General features: G+C 43.6%; 6 protein-coding genes across 6 annotated transcripts; 3 read left to right on the forward strand and 3 right to left on the reverse strand.

Annotated features, from left to right (window-relative positions):
- Positions 1 to 110: 110 nt before the first annotated feature.
- L199_000275 (uncharacterized protein) lies at positions 111 to 3,122 on the reverse strand (the record flags this gene model as incomplete). The annotated part of the gene is made up of 6 exons (XM_064886043.1): positions 111 to 297; positions 353 to 490; positions 566 to 1,573; positions 1,664 to 2,194; positions 2,270 to 2,482; positions 2,665 to 3,122. 6 exons carry the CDS (start codon positions 3,120 to 3,122, stop codon positions 111 to 113), a joined length of 2,535 nt encoding a protein of 844 aa, XP_064742115.1.
- A 1,187-nt stretch (positions 3,123 to 4,309) lies between these two features.
- Positions 4,310 to 6,905, reverse strand: L199_000276 (nuclear protein localization protein 4; the record flags this gene model as incomplete). The annotated part of the gene is made up of 9 exons (XM_064886044.1): positions 4,310 to 4,551; positions 4,612 to 4,741; positions 4,810 to 5,061; positions 5,125 to 5,200; positions 5,255 to 5,581; positions 5,645 to 6,183; positions 6,269 to 6,566; positions 6,626 to 6,843; positions 6,903 to 6,905. The coding sequence occupies 9 exons, from the start codon at positions 6,903 to 6,905 to the stop codon at positions 4,310 to 4,312; spliced, it is 2,085 nt and encodes a 694-aa protein (XP_064742116.1).
- Positions 6,906 to 7,278: 373 nt separating this feature from the next.
- Positions 7,279 to 9,959, forward strand: L199_000277 (uncharacterized protein; the record flags this gene model as incomplete). The annotated part of the gene is made up of 4 exons (XM_064886045.1): positions 7,279 to 7,413; positions 7,532 to 7,669; positions 7,722 to 9,687; positions 9,790 to 9,959. 4 exons carry the CDS (start codon positions 7,279 to 7,281, stop codon positions 9,957 to 9,959), a joined length of 2,409 nt encoding a protein of 802 aa, XP_064742117.1.
- Positions 9,960 to 10,444: 485 nt separating this feature from the next.
- Positions 10,445 to 11,336, forward strand: L199_000278 (uncharacterized protein; the record flags this gene model as incomplete). The annotated part of the gene is made up of 6 exons (XM_064886046.1): positions 10,445 to 10,534; positions 10,622 to 10,669; positions 10,732 to 10,739; positions 10,826 to 10,840; positions 10,915 to 10,993; positions 11,226 to 11,336. 6 exons carry the CDS (start codon positions 10,445 to 10,447, stop codon positions 11,334 to 11,336), a joined length of 351 nt encoding a protein of 116 aa, XP_064742118.1.
- Positions 11,337 to 11,757: 421 nt separating this feature from the next.
- On the forward strand, positions 11,758 to 13,670 carry L199_000279 (uncharacterized protein; the record flags this gene model as incomplete). Its single annotated transcript, XM_064886047.1, has 6 exons — positions 11,758 to 12,342; positions 12,434 to 12,588; positions 12,672 to 12,793; positions 12,906 to 13,030; positions 13,099 to 13,518; positions 13,590 to 13,670. 6 exons carry the CDS (start codon positions 11,758 to 11,760, stop codon positions 13,668 to 13,670), a joined length of 1,488 nt encoding a protein of 495 aa, XP_064742119.1.
- A 610-nt stretch (positions 13,671 to 14,280) lies between these two features.
- On the reverse strand, positions 14,281 to 18,163 carry L199_000280 (uncharacterized protein; the record flags this gene model as incomplete). Its single annotated transcript, XM_064886048.1, has 14 exons — positions 14,281 to 14,400; positions 14,470 to 14,505; positions 14,579 to 14,730; positions 14,806 to 14,981; positions 15,092 to 16,557; positions 16,610 to 16,689; positions 16,739 to 16,823; positions 16,887 to 17,001; positions 17,062 to 17,223; positions 17,277 to 17,479; positions 17,543 to 17,757; positions 17,815 to 17,901; positions 17,973 to 18,086; positions 18,145 to 18,163. The coding sequence occupies 14 exons, from the start codon at positions 18,161 to 18,163 to the stop codon at positions 14,281 to 14,283; spliced, it is 3,030 nt and encodes a 1,009-aa protein (XP_064742120.1).
- Positions 18,164 to 18,297: the final 134 nt, after the last annotated feature.

An 18,297-nucleotide genomic window follows, 5' to 3' on the forward strand; every position in this document is an offset into this window, starting at 1 on the left:
ATAGTCCGAAAAGTCCACATGCAAATACGATATGATACAATTTACAATTCACATGTTTCAGTCTACGATTGTCCTTCTTATCTTTCACACCTTCAACCTCGTCTGATCACTCATTCGCATCCTCTGAAACACCATTTCGTCTTAACGCTCTTCTCATCCAAACTACTTCTGCCAACTTCAATTCCAAATTGGCCTTTAGGTATAACCCATTTCTGCCCTACGACGTCCCATATACTTACATCGTATTTCGATAACTGGAAAGTCACAGATTTCGTATCGCCTGGCCAGAGTTGCACCCTGCGTGGTACGAGGTCAGTACGCCAAATCTGTGTGATCCGATGAACAACCTCACCGATTAAAATCCCTCAGTACCTTTGGTGGTTCTCCAGCGTCCTTCGGATACGATAAGTACAATTGAGGTATATCGCACCCTAGCACATCACCTGTATTGGTGACATCTACCGAAACAGTCCAGCGGGGTCTGTGTAGCCTGTATTAACACCAAAAGAAGATTAGTCGAATCCATTTTAGACATCAGTCTGCAAGAAGATTATCGTCCACTCACGATTCTTGCGTGAACGAGCCCAACTTCCGATTGCTTGTACTATTCCCTCGGGTCGATCCTCCACTGGTCCCTGTATTACTCGTACCATTCCTTGTACTACCAATCATATCGTCCATCTCTTCCTCCCCTCTTACTCCTAAATTCCTTGTACCTTTATCCCAATCCTTTCCATCATCGCCATACCACATCTCCACCTTGCCGTATTCAAATGTCGTATAACTCAGGCCATATCCAAATTCATACCGCGGTGTTATGTTCCGAGACAAAAAATGTCTATAGTCTATATTCAGTTCTTCCCTATATTCCACTAGTGGATGTTCAACTTGATCCGTATTGACATAATTCAACTGCGCAGGATAATCTTCCAGTCTCTTCGCAATGGTATAAGGTAGTCTTCCAGAGGGATTATATTTCCCATAGAGAATATCGACAAGGGAGTGTCCAGATTCTTGACCTGGTAAACCTGCCCATAAAACCGCAGTGATATTGGGGTGTTCGATCCATTGTTCCATATCTATCGGACCGACCGAATGAACCACCACTATCGTATTGTTATTCGACCGCGCTATAGCTTTGACGAGTGCATCACCACCATGCCATGCAGATATGTTATTCCTATCTCCTATATTCCCATCTACCGTGATGTATTCTTCACCCGAGTCCGAGTTGATTCCGACAATTACCACGTCGGATCCCGTAGCTGTATCTTGAGCAGACTCAATATCGTAATCGTCAAAGAACCAACCGAGCTGACTTCCATCTTTGATTGCTTTGGCTGAGATTGCCTGAAGGGGATCAACGAGATAGGGGAAATTACATGTACCGGATCCCCAACCCATCGCCAGGGTACCTTCATCCCCACCTCGATCGGGATACCCGTTTGGTCCCTTGTAGGACGGTCCGAGATCTGATCCGATCAGGGTAATCTTACGAGGTGATTTCAGTGGAAGGGTTTTGTTAACATTCTTCAGGAGAACAGTCGATGCTGAGCCAATATGTCGAATCAACCTATCAAAACAAGTCCACTATCAGCGTTGTGTCGGCAAAGGAGAGTACAAAGATACTGAATACTTTGATTGACGCTTAACGCTTACTCACTTGGCATGATCATCTCTCACATCAACATGCGAATTATTCGCCTCCGCCTTCGGTCTAGCCGAATCAAAGCTCACTTCGGGATATCCCTCATTCTGATCAAGCATGAAATACGGTGTCAGGATCCTAACAACCATATCATCCAACCTATCCATCGATACACTCCCATTATTCACCGATTCAGTCAAATTCCTACCCCAATACGAAGTCAAGGATCCCAGCTCGATATCACCAGGCATGGTCATATCCAATCCTGAGTTCGCAGAATAGACACCGGAATGCTGGGCATTCCAATCTGACATGACATATCCCCGGAAACCGAAATCCTCTTTGAGGATTCCATTCAGTAATTCGGAATTCTCGCAAGCCCAGGTACCGTTCAAAAGGTTGTAGGAACACATTACGGAAGATACGTCCGCTTGGACTGCTTTGAGGAATGGATGAGAGTAAATCTCACGCATGGTCCGATCGGTCAATTGGGAGATGGATGTTGTTCGATTACGTTCTTGTTCGTTGGCTATGAAATGTTTGACGCTGGAGCATGTCAAGTGACAGTACATTAGTCTAGATGGATAATTCAAAAAGAGTAATCAGGTTGTGGTAATTTACGTAGCTTGTACACCAGCATCTTGTAAACCCCTTATACTCATCTCGGTAGCCCATCCAGAAAGGTAAGGATCGCCCCCAAATCCTTCCCAATTACGTCCAGCGGCAGGTAAACGATACATGTTGGTCATCGGTGCGAGGGCTATATGTGCGCCTTTGCCTTTGAACTCTTGGCCCATTGCGTAACCCCGAGCGTACATGAGGTCTTTGTCGAAGCTGAACAAGTATATGAAAGATATCAGCAATGTTCCTCATAACAGTCTTTTAATGTATGTGACATATATCCGAATAAGCCAGAAGTATAGATACTAAGATCAAAGCTGAAAGACGACCTTCTGTCTTTGACCATGTGGAAACAATGAGACTTTAAAGGAGGATCCGATTCCGAGATCGCTCACGTAGAAGCTACATTCACCCCCGCTTCAAACGCACTATTCCCATCCGTCAACCTAATCCCCGTTGGACTATCCATCAAACACAATCCGCTAAAGTTCCTCGAGGGGATAGCCGCGATATTACCTAGACATCGACCTTGTTCCCATCCCATCCCCGTGGTCAGGGTCACTTTCTCTTCTATCGTCCAATTCGCCAAGTAGGCTTTGGCTTTCTTTTGGGCGGAGTGCCATTTAGAGTGAGTGGGGTTGTAGTACTTGCCATTGAGGGGGTATGGTACGGGTGAAGAAAGGTAGGTGAGATTCAAAGAGGGATAAGGGGTAAATGACGAGTTGGAGGAGTTAGAAGAACCGATTGCAGGAGAAGGAGTGGAAGTGGTGTTGGTGATATTTTGGGAATTACCAAAGTTGATGTAAGGTAGACCGAAGCCTAACCATAAGAGGATCATACCGAATAAGAGCATGATGAATATTTTTCTGTTCAGTACAGAGAATGGATGGGGGAATGTACGCCCTCTTCGTTTTGAAGCTTGAGTGGTACTACAGGGTAGTGGTGTGGGGGAAGAGAGATCGAGATTTGTGTAAGGTAGTGGTTGGTATTTATGTGATTGAGTTCTGGTCATGTTGTCGTTAGCCCAGCCCATTTATTATCAAGCAGAAAGGTTCTCTCAAGCAATGATAGAACTCTTCACACAGTTAGGCCGTAGACCATCCACTAGCTCACAATATTTAGACCAGTTCACTTTACACTTTACACTTGATTATGAGCTGATGAGTTGCACTTTCGCTCCTTTGAGATACTCGCACTGCAGGAAATTCTGACTGATACCCCAAATAGAAAGGATGGAATGATGTCAGTCTACGATTTTCACGAGCAAGTAAGTCATACTTACGCTGCTCACCTGGGGAAGCCAATATGATCTCTCCTTTATTTTAAATACTTGATACCCAGAAAGATTCTGCTAATGACGATCTTCATATGTTATCAATCTTGATGGAAACAAAGTCCTCAACTATGAATTATGGTCATTTATACCAGTTGACCGGGTTATTTTCGTGATTACCTACTTAAGTCTATGCTATAGTCTATAGACACAATCGTGCTTGAGCTATACCTTTGTATCGATTTCAGAAGTACCAGCAAGCCAAGAGAAGAGGCGAAAATAGGAATGAGAAGGAAGCGAGAAGCTAAAGTACATTGTCACGATGGTCCTATCAAGTGGAGGTAAAAAGCCAAAGCCAAGCTAACGGGTTGATATGACGTCCATCTTACAGCATATACTCGAGTATACTTCATAAAACCAACGCACCGCATGATCAATCCGCACATGTATACGCATGTATATGATACCAATCTTAGCTCCTAATCGGCAGCTAATTTACCGTTCATCAGAATCCGCCTGAAATGTGCAGTACCCGTATACTGTAAGCTCGTGGATTGAAAGGTGAGCGACTGCATTTGGACTATACTCGTGCAGTCTTTCCCCGTTGTTCCCCACTTGACTTTACCCCTTCCCCACTACTCATTCATTCGATTCAGGGCGTACCCAAGTATCAAAGGTTATCTGACTTGACTTTGTTTCATACAGTGGACATTCTATTCATGCTAGACCATGCATATCATCTTTCACCTTGATCTCTCTCTTCCTGATTACCCAAGTGGTAATCCGCAAATATCACAATCCGATCTACCAGCCTCATTAACAAACGTACAATGTGGACATATCCTCTCCCCTCCATCTCCTCCCTGAGGTCCCAAAGACGTCGAAGTGGAAGGTTCAGGAGGTATATTCAATCCTGACAAGTCCGTCGATGATCCACCTGCATGAGGAGAGTCTATACCCAACTCTCCGAAAGCTCTTGAAGGAGGTGCGGATTGTACGGGAACATTCGCTATGTCACGCATCAGTCCAATCAGCTGACAAATGATTCCATATTGATGGAACAACTAACCGGATGAAGATGATTCCACTATAGTCAATAGTGTCTGCCATCCACCACTACCAAATAACTCTTCCAGAGCGTTCTTATCGGACGGATGAGCGTGCATCGTAGCTGCTCTACAAAGTATCTTTTGTTCTGCCTATATACATCATATATCATATTAGCATCGTCTTCTAAGTAGATGTATATGGCCATAGCTTGACTTACCAAAGACAACAAACCCTGCATACACAGGAATGCCACGAGATGCCAATCGCTCAACCACCTTTTGACCTCCTCCTTGATCCTATCAGGCCATGTACCCGTATCGCTAATCTCGGCATCTGATTTCTTGATAATTCCTGATAACTGTGATATCACCACTTCTAGCGATTGATCATGTAATCCTGGTCGATTCTCTGTAGGGAAAGAGTCGGAGAGGAAAAGAGGTGATGGATCGACGGGGAAACCGTGAGTAATCTATCGTTGGTTGGCATGTACGATCAGCTGAGCTCCGAACCGCCAAAGAAACAGTCAGCTTACATTGACGAAGAGATATTCAACTGGGAAAGTAGGTTTGGCAGGTTGCTTGACCTGTAAACCATATTCGTTTTTATAACTATATATCCATATAATCAGCTTGTTTTCACGATACCCGAAGACTTCAACTGACCTATAAAATACCTCTGGGATATATTCTCCTTCACCTGGTTTCCTTACTCTGACCACACCGGGATCGACGCTCGCCTCCACTATACCAGCCTTGACCATCGCCTCTGCATTCTCAGAAGCTTGCCATGCCAATACTCCAATCCCTCCGTCCTCGTCTCCTGTCAGACAGCACGTAACGAACCGTGAAGAGAAATGTCCAGTTGGGGACATTTTGGTAGGTAGAGGATGGGAAATTTGGTATGCGGCTGATAAGAGCATTTCAAGTGAGGAAGCCGTATATGATTGAGCGTGTCGCTTGTACAGTGTTTTGGTGATATCGTCAGGTTGTCTAAGAGTACCATAGCAATCAGCTTGCAACAACCATTCATCATGTCCGAGGAGCTGAACTCACGGTGTTAAATCCGTATATATCATACCTACCACACTTAAACCTTTATCACACCAACTAGCAATTTCGCCTACTCTCTCTTCGTCCGACCAAGGAGTTTCAACCGTTAGACCATCCAATTCACCTTCCTGTTTCGGTTCCCATACAGCTTCCACTACCGTCTTAACTCCCATAGGTACTTTCTCATATTTATCATGTCGACCAATCAAAAATGCCAATCTCTGCGTACCGGTCCGACGCCATGCAGAGAGTATACCATCTATGATTGATGGAGAGGCAAATTCGACGTGATCTACCATACGGTAGGTCTGGGACTGAAGGGTGACGGCTGAAGGTTGACAGGTAGAGCAGATTCCCTGAGGGAAAGGCGGATGCGAACCGGTGGGACAAGGAGTCATGACTGATAGTGATAACGGGTCTAGGGGCGGTAGATCCGTAGCGGATGATTGAGCAGCTGATCGAGAAGATAGGAGTTGACGAAGATATGCATGGAAAGAGAGATGTTTGATTTGCTGAGATGCTTGATATTTCGCATCGTATGGCTATACACAACAAAGTACAGGTCAGCTTACGTGCTGTACATTAAGCTGATATCAACAACAAACAGTAGCCGAAAAGCTGACTCACCTCCAAGGGCATGCAATAATCGCACATCCCCTTCTCACCATGTCTACAAAAATCTGGATCCCTCTTCCGCTCGATCTTACCTGTTTGGTTCTTCCAATACAGATCTATATCGGGTTCGACCACGTGCGATAAGTCCGTCAAAGGTATGGTATTGGGTAGGGGTGGTTCAGTATGTGTATGAGGATGTGATGGATCTGGTTGATTTGGGTGAGGATGGGATGTCGAAGCTTGAGTGGTAGGATGGGAAGAAGGGTCTGCTGAGATTGGTTTGTACGATAGGAACAGCAGATCTCCATGACTATATGATCATATGGTCAGCTATTCCTTTGACTTCATCGAAATCTTCAGCTGACATACCTGAACCCCATATCACCCACCGTCCTACCTACCAGAGCAGAGAACGGTACACTCTCTCCACTTGCCCCAGGCTGATTACTGAGTTTCAAGGTGGAGGGATCAGGCTGTTCATCCGATTTTGGTATCGAGTCCAACATCATCTGAGCGAATTGCTCTCCGGGTGTACTGGACTCGACATTGATACGAGCCGTACCCGCTGGTGAACGTATACGTAGCAACTACAATCGTACTCGATTGATCAGCAGGCGGCGAAAGGGGGTTGGACAAGTGGACTTACCATATTGCTCAAAGTTCAGTAGTGTGGGGATTTCGGGTCTAATAAGATAGGAAATATGAGATGGCCCGAGTGGATTGCGCTGAGCTGTTGGCTGTGATCAGCTCTAACTGAGAATGTCGAGAGAGAGAGAGCAAGAAAAAGGTCGAAAGAAAGATGGTTGAGGTTTTGACACAAACGTCAGCGTAACTTTACCGTACGTCACTATGTGTGGCTACTTTCCCACGGTTGTGTACCCAGCTATTTACGACGCGTCTCACTTCGCAATGTTCCAGCTAAGAAGGAAACAGACAAGCTGATTTCTGCCTTTCCTTCGTTTTGACCATCCAATATCGATTTAAGCTATACTTGTCTTGCTATCGTGTATTACCTTGGCAAGATGAGCAAGTCGAAGCGCACCAAACTGGAAGATAGTATTCTGATGAACAAGCCAATGGTCGATCAGTACATCCGTCATGGGAGACGAGCATTGGAGGAGAAAGATTGGCAAGGTGCAATGCAGCACTTTGACAAGGTGAGTGAATGTTCTGAGGGGACCACGACACAGAAGGATCATTTCAGTATGACACATCTGCTGTCTTAGCTATTAAATTTTGCTTCAGGAGTAGCTGATTTTGCTCTAACTCAATTAGGCTATGAGCTTTGGGAATAAACGAAATTACACTATACTTGATCTGAAAGTCAAAGCAATGACAGAATTGCCAGAATGGCAGGATCCAGCATACGAAATCACCAAGATGATGATTGCAGATGCACCAAATGATTATCGCGTAAGCCATCATGTTCTCATTGTATAGGCATACCCTGACGGTGCCAGCGTAGGGATATTATCGTCAAGCGAGAATATTACAGAAGAAAAATTCTTTACAAGCTGCTTTACGACTCATAGCCGAAGCTATCAAAGTTGGACCAACCAAAGCTCAAGACGAGAAGATATATAGGGCCTTACAGCGTTATCGTACGGATCTGATATTCTCACAGCATGAAAACGAACAGCGTCGCGCTGCTGAAAGTGCCGAAGAGAGACGTAAGATTGAATTGGGTAGAGCAGCAGCGAAGAAATCGAAAATGAACTTTATTAATATGCTTTCTCCTGATGTTATCATCAACATTGCTGAAGCTGGATCATCAGATTCTGTCAACGGGATGGGATTTGTGGTCAAGATGTCAGGTGTATGTAGATCATGGAGGAATATCCTCCTGTCGACCGGTAGTTTATGGAGTACTTTGACTCTAGGTAAGAAAAGGGTCGTTGAAAGAGTAAAATATACATTAGGAAGAAGTAAAAATAAACTTAGAGAAATTATCATCAAAGACGATTTTGATATTTCAAGATTAACAGATATTTCCCAATTACTCAAACCTCACCTTAAAAACGTAAAGCGCCTGACGATCAATGGAGATATAAATAGATTTAGTAGGTTCTGGCAAGGTGAATTTCATAAATTGGAATATCTCAAGATCAAATCTACAGTATTCGAAACGTCGGATCTGGTTTATAGGTTATTATCGTTCGATTGTGATACGTTGAAAGAATTGGAACTGGAAGGAGGAAGATACGAACATATCTATAATTACACTTATGATCTCACACTTCAAGGCCAAGCTTTGCAAAACGGTGGGATACCGAAGCGAAACGGTGATATAGAAGATGATCCACCATTCTGGACCGAACATTGCCAAACCCATCTATCTAGTATACATACCCTGCGACTCAAGGATTGTCATATCTACGCAGCATGGACGGATCCTACTGAACTGTTATGTCATTTCCCTTCTCTGGAGAATCTCGAAATGATCAACGTCAATTGGGATTCAACTTATCTCCTTGCTGATCCCACTTCAAGAGGCTACAAATGGAATCAAATTAGATCAGCTAGAGGATTAGATATGACACTGAATGATCTCAAGTCGTTCAGTATTAGTGGATCAATTAGGAATTTAGGATTATACGATATTCATGCTCCTAATCTACAACATCTGGATTTATGGACTGTCCATCCAATCGGATCAACATCCATCGCACCGTTAATCACAACTCCAGGTTTGAAGGATGCTTTGGATAACTTACTTTCCTTGGATATCGGAAGATGTACGATCGACCTCGACGACTTACGAGATATACTACCTAAATTACCTCAACTGAAATTCCTCAATGTATCGTACTGCCCATTAGACAACAAATTTTTAGAAGCTCTGGAAAGACAAAATAAGGGAAGCGATTTGGTACCCAACTTAATGGGTTTATCGATTGCTGGGAATACAGAGATTACTTCTGGACCACTGAAGAGGATGATACTTTCTCGTACACCCCGGGGAATCAAATCTATAAAACCCAAAGAAGTGGTGAAGAAAGGAAATCCGTTTCGACCTTTGGCTCCTGTCGTGAAACCATCATCATCACCTTTCGGATCATCCAAACCCGCTTCATCAAAATCGCAGACATCTCGATCTCAATCGTCTAAGAAATCATTCGCACCGGACTCGATCCCATCTACACCCTCTAGTAGCAACAGCAACAAGGTTGATCTTATCCAGACGAACGAAACTGAAAAAGAGAAAGGAGAACCATTACCTAGTATACAGTGGTTATGTATAGATAATTGTGATCGGATCGAAAGGGAGTTTATAGATCACATCAAAAGCAAAGTGAAATATATATCAAATGCGTACAGTACGAACATGGTTGAAGCTCGTATAAGAGGGAAGGGAAGGTATAGCTGGAAGCTGGAATGGGATATGGACTGTGGGGAGGGTGAAGGTGGATGTCATTTGAGGAAAATACCCGGTAAGTAAATGATCCCTCTCACCAATTATCAATCACCAAAATATGAATTGAGCGAGGCGGTATCCCTTATGTTATACTGACCACTCTTTTTGACGATTATAGGTTCGAAAGATGGGTATTACATCCATCATACCTGTAAGAAAGCTATGCCCACCAAGTCGTCAGCAGAAAGAGGCTGGAGCCAATTATCGCAATCGCAACCGCCAGGACCAGGATTGGGAGGTGGGTCTTTGGGAAGTATGATCTCTTCAGGTAGTTTCGAAGGGTTTTGAAGCACCGTTCTTGTTGCGAGTTCGTGTTTGATTTCATGTTCATCCAACAAATATAGGTTCTGATAGGTGACTTTAGGTTGTATATATTGTATGGTCAAACCCGTCTATCGTCATTTGTCCCATTCCATCGCATCTCGTCAATGCATGAGTATTGTAGCCTGTCAATCTCGCTGTAATCGCCGTAATCATAGCATCAATGTCGGCCGAAAAAGGTGGTAGATGGAGAGGAGGAAAGATCCTTTCAGTATTTGATGCTTATGCTGATCCTCAACACTCCTTTATCATAAGCTATTGAGACTGACTACATCCTTGACTTGGTTAATATATCACTTTAAACGTATATGTAATGATCTCCTTCCACATAAACTGATGACGATCACTTATCATATCGCGATTCACATCTTATCTACTAAACATAATTTCGAGCGACTATTCTATTGCTTTACACTTACTGATACATTTTCCAATTGGATCACCCATTCACGATGCAAGCTCCCTCAGGTGGTGGATATGGTGGCGGAGATGGAATAACTGGACCTCTAAACCCTTTTGTGGTCACTCCACCGCCCCCTGATGTAAGTGATAAGATTCCGAGATTTACAAGATATGTAACTCGAGAGGAATCAAGAGCATATGGCTGATACCTTGAAATCCACATTCAGGACAAAGAAGATGAAATTCCAGGTTATGTGAAAAGGTTTGGAGCTTATGTGAGTTGCACTTATGATTTAGACGATATGACGATGAGCTGATCCTGTTCGAGGTACCGTAGCATACTTTGTGAGTTCGTCTATTGAAAGAACATTCGTATCGGATCAGAGCAATGGTGGTGATTCCGATTGTACCTGTCACTTCCAATCTCTTAGGACCGAAGGAGTATTGTGAGTGATAGGTATCATCAGTATCCGAGTGCGAGTGCGAAGATGCTCACCAACTTTCACGGGTGTGTCGATAGTCTTCCAGCAGGAACGCTCTTACCTAAAGGAGCTTCTTTCGCTATGCAATCTACGATAGATTTCGGATTACATTTCCCAGTGAGTCCCATTTTTGCGATCTTCAATTCATGGATCGAGCGGATAGTATTCCAAACGTACCTGCCCAGTACCTCTTTTCACCCCTTATCATCGCTTTGAGAAGAGAGGGTAGTACCCCAAAGATAACGATGCAAAGTCTATTCTTATATCCATTCAAAACCCATCCGCAATGATGATGAACGAATGACAACTAATGTTCTGATGTTCTGGCTATTTGCCTTTGCCTTTGCAGAAAGGTACGAAGGTTCCTGGAGGATTCCTATTACCTGTTTCCGTGGTTAAGAAGGAACCTTCCAAGAAGGATCTTCCACCTGAGGAGAATCCAGTCTGTGTGGTACAATAGATACACTGTACCTACGTATGCATGCATATGAAGAGATGTATCCTTTTTGCTTGGGTTGTAAGAGAAGAAAGGAAGAAAAGAAGGAGGATAGGGTGGATTTACGTAATATGACGCGAATGCCCAGCAGAGTGACGCGATGCAAGCCAGACAGATAGTCGTAGTGTAGATGGATGCACTGACAACCATTCAGTCTCGATTCTCTATTCTCTTTGTTCTGCATCTATATCCACAAAACCATCCGAGTCAAAGTGAGATACCTAGTCTTCTCACTCTCGCCTACCTATCCCACAAAGTGAGCAGGGACGCATTGCTTAGTCCGAACTGTGCTCTGGATATAACCCAAGATCTATCTTTCGAATACCACTCAACACCTCTCGCTTTGTTCTCTTCTGGCTCTGCTACCTTTCACAACCAAATCATCATGTCCAACCCACCATTTCTCCCCACCAACCCTAAACCCATCCCATCTCTTTCATCTCCCACTGCATCTTCATCTGCCGGTACGTCTTCAAGCTTCGGTGCCCCCAAATCATCCATATCTCGTAAAAAGCCCTTAGGTCTCGACATCTCCAAATCAATCCTGAAGCCTACCAGGGCCGCTCCGGGCTTACCTACCAACGGTGATGGTGTAACTCCAAGGGGTTCCAACGGAGGAGGTGGGAATAGTATCATATCGGAGGCAGAGAGATTAAGAGAAGAAATTGCTCACTTACAATTATCTTCGAAATCTACTTCCTCAACTAATAGCTTATCATTACCTGATTCCCCAATAAATAATTCTTCGTCCCATCATTCAGACTCTTCTACCAACACGAGCCTTACTACAGGTAGCTCCAAGAGGAAAGGCGGGGAAAAGGAGAAGAAGAGAAGTAAACACAAGGATAAAGATGGAGAGGATTTGGTGAAAGATGAAGATCTGAGTATATTGTCCGATTTGGGTGCAGGAAATGGAGGGACTGTGACGAAAGTTTGGAACAAGAAGAGAAATTGTGTGATGGCTAGGAAGGTGAGTCGATCCGAATAATCTCATCTCCTTCTAACTGCATCCTGATTGGGGAGTTAACACATGCTGATTGTCTCACCGGCTTGTGTTATAGCTCATTCTCGTCGACGCAAAGCCGTCTGTGCGGAAACAGATTTTGAGAGAACTTCAGATTATGAATGACTGTAATTCACCTTATATAGTTGGATACTATGGCTGCTTCCCTGTTGATGTACATGTGGGAATCGTATTGGAACTTATGGATGCAGGGTGAGCTACACACCATACTATCTCTATCTACCTTGCGAATATATGTACAATAAAGCTGATGAGTGAATCACGTTTACGTGCAGATCGCTCAACGATATCTACAGACATACCGGACCCATCCCCGTTGAAGTAGTTGGTAAAGTCGCTGAGGCAGTCTTACATGGTTTAATGTATCTCTACGACGTTCATCGTATCATCCATAGAGGTTAGTGGGATTCCTTTGTTTACATTGAACCTTTGAAAACAGGCCGTACATCGGTACCGTGTATATGTAAATAGCTAACGAACGATGCATAATTCGCATTTATTGGGAGCAGATATCAAACCTTCGAATATCCTGGCCAACACGAAGGGTGAAATCAAAATATGCGATTTCGGCGTATCGGGAGAATTGATCAATTCCATTGCCAACACTTTTGTCGGGACGAGTACCTATATGAGTGTGAGTTGGCCAACATTCCATAGCGCAATGATACCCAACCAACTGACATGGTTTCCATCTAAACTTAGCCCGAACGTATCCAAGGTGCACCCTACACCATCAAATCGGACGTTTGGTCACTTGGAATATCATTGATCGAATTAGCCTTGGGTAGATTCCCATTCACCGATTCACAAGGAAACGAAGAAGAAGAGGAATCCGAGGGTGAGGAAGACTACGACGAAGATCCAACATTACCTTTATCGACTCAACGACCTAAGATCTCAGCTCCTGGTGAGAGTAAGAAAGAGAATAGGAAATCCAAGGGAGTTAGTCTAGCTGGTGGTGGACATACCATGTCGATCCTGGATCTATTACAACATATAGTCAACGAGCCTGCCCCTCGACTCGTTTCGAAGAAGAAGACTTTCCCAAGTGAAGCTACGACGTTCGTGGAGGATTGTTTGTATAAGGATCCGAACCAGAGGAAATCGCCACAAGAGTTATTGGTGGGTCTCTTGGCTCCTCTGTATATGTGGGTGATCATGCTGATGAGATTCTCTTCGGATGATGCTTATAGGCATCCGATTGGATAAGTAAATCACAAGTTACACAAGATGATTTGAAAATATGGGCTTCATCCACTATCACAAAGGATTAACAATGAAGGATCTGTCAATCACTTTCTTCATTTCGTTTGTTATCGTTTGTACTCTTCTCTATTCCTACGTTGTGGCTGTGTGTAATTTACGATCATGTGTAGACAGACTTCTTGTACATAATTCTAAGTTATATCCATCATTAGATAACCTATTCATTTACTCAAGGAAAATAGACTAAAAGTCCGACCAAGCAGATGAGGTCGTCTTTCCCCTCACTATCTATATCTTGTTATTCATTGTCTATACAAATTGAGACTCGCTCCAATCCGATCCTATCTGTGAATACGCAGACTTTCCCACTCAAAAGCTTGCGATAAAAATGGACAAAAATGAAATGCTCGTACAGGATTTTCAGAATCAGATCAGGTGGAATACTACGGTAACGATCAATTCATTTGCAAAATGCTTCATTCATTCATTCATTCATACTAAATACTATACTGCTTTTCATTATGTATATGTTTTAATGCAATGTGAGTATCAAACGATCAATACTCCTAACCCCTCATCAACATTGTAGGAACCAACAAGAGACAGAAAGAGACAGAAAGAAAGAAAGAAGAGGTCAAGCTACAAGATATAGTTTAACAAGTTAAGTATAATATCCCACTAAATACCTTGGGACTTCTTCCATTTCGACCAATCTATTTTATCTTTCCCAGAACGTGATTTGGTAGGTTGATCAATTTTGATTAGATGTCTCATTGTTGGTCTACCATGTGGACAATTCTATTATTCCAATCCAACATATGTCAATTCTGAGTGTGTTCGCGAGTTTGGTAAGAGAAGTGTACTTACCCAAGGTTGATCGATCGTACCCATATTTCTAAGTAACTGATATTGTAATCACACCGAAATCAGTGAAGATACGACATAACTCATGGAGGATTGTTCACAAATCACTCACATTAACCATTTGTGTTTTGTTGAGACTTTTCCCAATCATCACACTCTTCCTACAAGCTCTCATGGCGAACATCGATCTAGCCTTGGTACATCTAACCATCTGACCGTGAGTTCTCGAACTATCACTTAACATGTGAAGTAATTGTTCGAGATCTGTCCAGACCCAAATAATCCAGTATCATTATCAATACGCTCAATGCTCATGAGATGGTTAATCCATTCGCTCACCTTTAATATCAAATGTCGTCTCTTTGCTTACAGGCATAGCGACCAGGTTGATCCTCTCTCCTTTACCTGGTAAAGCATCTTCATCCACTTTGACATCAAATCCATTCTTGGATAAGATATCTAAATTCTCCATGGCGACAATCTCGTCACTCGCAGTGAGTTGTAATGGCCTAGGTCTATAGTCGAATTCCCATCATACACATCAGCTATATATCCAATTGACATGGGACCGAATATCGAAAAGCAATAGCTAATTGTCAGTTATCAGATTCATTTGTATACTCACTTGATCAACGCTTGTCCTTTGATAACCGTCGTTCGTTGCAACGTTTCAAAATTATATTTCTCATCTGAAGCATGTTGATCAATAATAAACAAATCATCCGTTCCCGTTCCCGTCCCGTTTTCCTGCGTTTCGAGATCATCAGGGGTATGTCGTAATCTAGCAATGATAAAACCTTTGTTAAATTGACCTAACACTTCCATCTTTGTAAAATCATCTTTTGAAATCACTCTCGATAAAGCTTCTTCGGCAAGTTGCATGTTCTTGTTGGATATACCTGCCGCATCGGATATTCCACCTTCCTTGATCATACTAAAAGCATCTTTCACACCACTAACCCTGTGATGAGCAGATTCACGTTGTTTCTTCAAGTCATATCTCGCTTTTAGTCGTTCGAGATTGAAAGATAATTTCATTTCACCTTGTATACCTGTTGTACTGATTTCATCTCGATAACTGCTCGATTGACGTCTCGTCAAAGGTCGTTTCTCTTCCAGCTCGTCAACTGATATGGGTATAGGTGTTTCTTCGCTTTCCGTTGATTCTTCCCCATTTAGAGGTGAAGTGTCGCGATCATCCTCAAAAAGAGGTTCATCAGGTGCTCGACCTCTCTTGAGAGCAATGTCGGTGTCGTTGGCGTCTTCAATGTCTGCATCTTTTCCGTTGGCACGGTGAAATTCATGATCATTATCATGATCTTCACCTTCTGCCAAGTCTTCTTGTTGTTCATCCTCGTCAATGTCCATCACATCAGCCTCTTCATCCACCTGACCCTCTGGCTCCTCTTGACGTTCTTCGGTCTCTTCTTCGCTATCGTCCCTAACAACCTTCCCGCTCTGACTAGCATAGGCTTCCAGCTTCTTTCTCAAATCCATCCTAGCTTCTCTCGTACTGGGTCCAGGTCCCGCACGAGCCGACCGAGAACCAGAACGAGACTTACTATTGGGCGACCAAGACGCTTTGGACGTATTGAGAGTTTGTTGAACTACCCGTTTCGGTATTAAGGCAGGAGATGAAGGGACGGCGCGACGCTGTGAAGATCTTCTTGATGGTTGGGACAATTCTGGCTCACCCTCTGAATCAGTATCGATCTGAATGATGGGTGATGATCTACGTTTGCAGATTGTCGGAAGTCGCACTTCTTCTTTTTCGTCTTCTCCTTGTTCTGACTGATCATCAACCTCCATTGCTATCGCTTGTTCATCATCTTCACCTTCTTCCCCTTGATCGTCATTGACGCTATTCCCATCCAGCTCATCGTCGTCGTCATCTCCCTTTTGCTCCAGATTCTCATCATCACCATCATCACCATCATCGCTTTCGTCCGCTTCTTCATCATCCGCTGATACGGCACTTTTGCCAAACTGGGTCAATTGCGATTGAGTCTGTCGAATGGTCTTGACCGTCTGAGTAGCACCTCCCAGAGCGAAAGTCGATCGAGAGGGTCGGAAATACTCATCCAATGCGATCTATCAATATTGTCAATTGTATTTCCTTTTCCTTAAGCCGGTATTAGCTCACTTTCAGCGCTTCAATCAATTTATCTTCACTATGCACGAAGATTGTCCTCTTATCCGGACTGACGTTGATATCGACGCTTTCTGTATATTTCCATAAGCTTGACTCATTGTCGAGGAACTGATAGCTTACGAGGTGGGATTTGGAAATCTAATATGGCTAGGGGTACTTGATGGGTATTAAATGATTTGTAGACTTCGTTAATCGCTCTGGCCACCTGTTTCGTCATGTTGTCAGCTGCAGCTTCTAACTCTTGCGTGTGGGATAATGAGCAGCCTACACTAGTAAGATTACATGGTCTCCCATTGATAAAATAAAATTGTCTGTCTGCACTTGATCTACCTTGTCCCCATTGAGCGGAAGATATCAATCCGGTGACCTTGATAGTTTGATTCCTGATCACAAGAGTTGTAAGCTAAATGAAATGTTTTGTTCACTATCTTGGGTAAGCTCACGTTTCTGATATTCCTTCTCTTCTAGCCATGACTCTATCGATTTCAACGTCCAGTTCGAGATTGATTTCCTGTACACCTTCTAGAGCTTTATGTCCCCACACGGAACCGACGGACGCTCTGAGGGATCCTCTTCCGTCTGTCGAAAGCTGGACATTGCGTTTACTGGCATATGAATTAGCTGAGTATATAATGAGGACTAGAGTCATCCCACTCACCCTGACTTCCCCGCACCTATCGTTTCGACTCTTAATCTCACTCCATTCCTGCCATCTGACAATGATACACTGGCCGGTACCAGCGCATAAGCAGTAAGGAGCGTAAGTGCTTTTGTCAACTCCCTTTTAACAGTCCTTTCGAACTCTTTCCGTCTGACAGGAAGGGGAGCGAAAAGTCCAGTGAGGGTGATGGTAGTTCCGCGCTACAGTATCATATGACCTTATCAGCAATGAATTCGCAAGATTGGAGCAAATGTTTCGCGTACTGGTCTTGCTACTTTTCCTGATGAATCTACAACTGTCCCATCTCTGCCTAGCTTGATGATAGCCCCCATAGGAGCAGTCTCCTTGGTGGACGTAATGACGGTTACACTATCGCATAAAGCACATAACGCTGATAAAGCTTCACCTCGGAATCCGAATGTTGTCACTTTGTACAAATCGGATAAAGAAGGTAATTTTGATGTATGATGCTTCAGACCTATGTAAACCATCAGCTGAAAATTGAAAGTCTAGACCCCGAGATGAGCTGACATACCTATAGATACCCAGTCGGCCTCTGCTATTCCTGATCCATTATCTGAGATCTCCACGCTATCCAGACCATTATCTTTTATCCGGACATCTAATGGAAAATCATGTATGTCAGCGATATTACAAGAGAAAGATGGCGAGGCTGAGCAGTCAAGTGTTCACCTATTGCAGTCGCACCAGCATCAAGACTATTCTCTACCAATTCCTTGATAGCTCCTTGGAGGTCAAGGACTACTTGACCGGAATGTATCCGATGGACAGAGTCGGTGTCGATAGCTGAGGTGTTGGGCATTTGTCAGCCATGACTGCTAACACGGCATACTCCGTCACTCACCTTTGATCGACCCGCTCATAGTTCCCTACTTCGGCGCGAGCTGATAGCGACAGTCAATTTATTGTGTGTAGTATGTGATGATGAAGAGCGAAGAGGATGTCGAAGCACTGTTGACTGTACCGAGAAATCTCGTTGGACGACCTCCACTTTACG

This window comes from Kwoniella botswanensis, chromosome 1 (genome assembly GCF_036426115.1).
Source record: "Kwoniella botswanensis chromosome 1, complete sequence".
NCBI classification, from domain to species: Eukaryota; Fungi; Basidiomycota; class Tremellomycetes; order Tremellales; family Cryptococcaceae; genus Kwoniella; species Kwoniella botswanensis.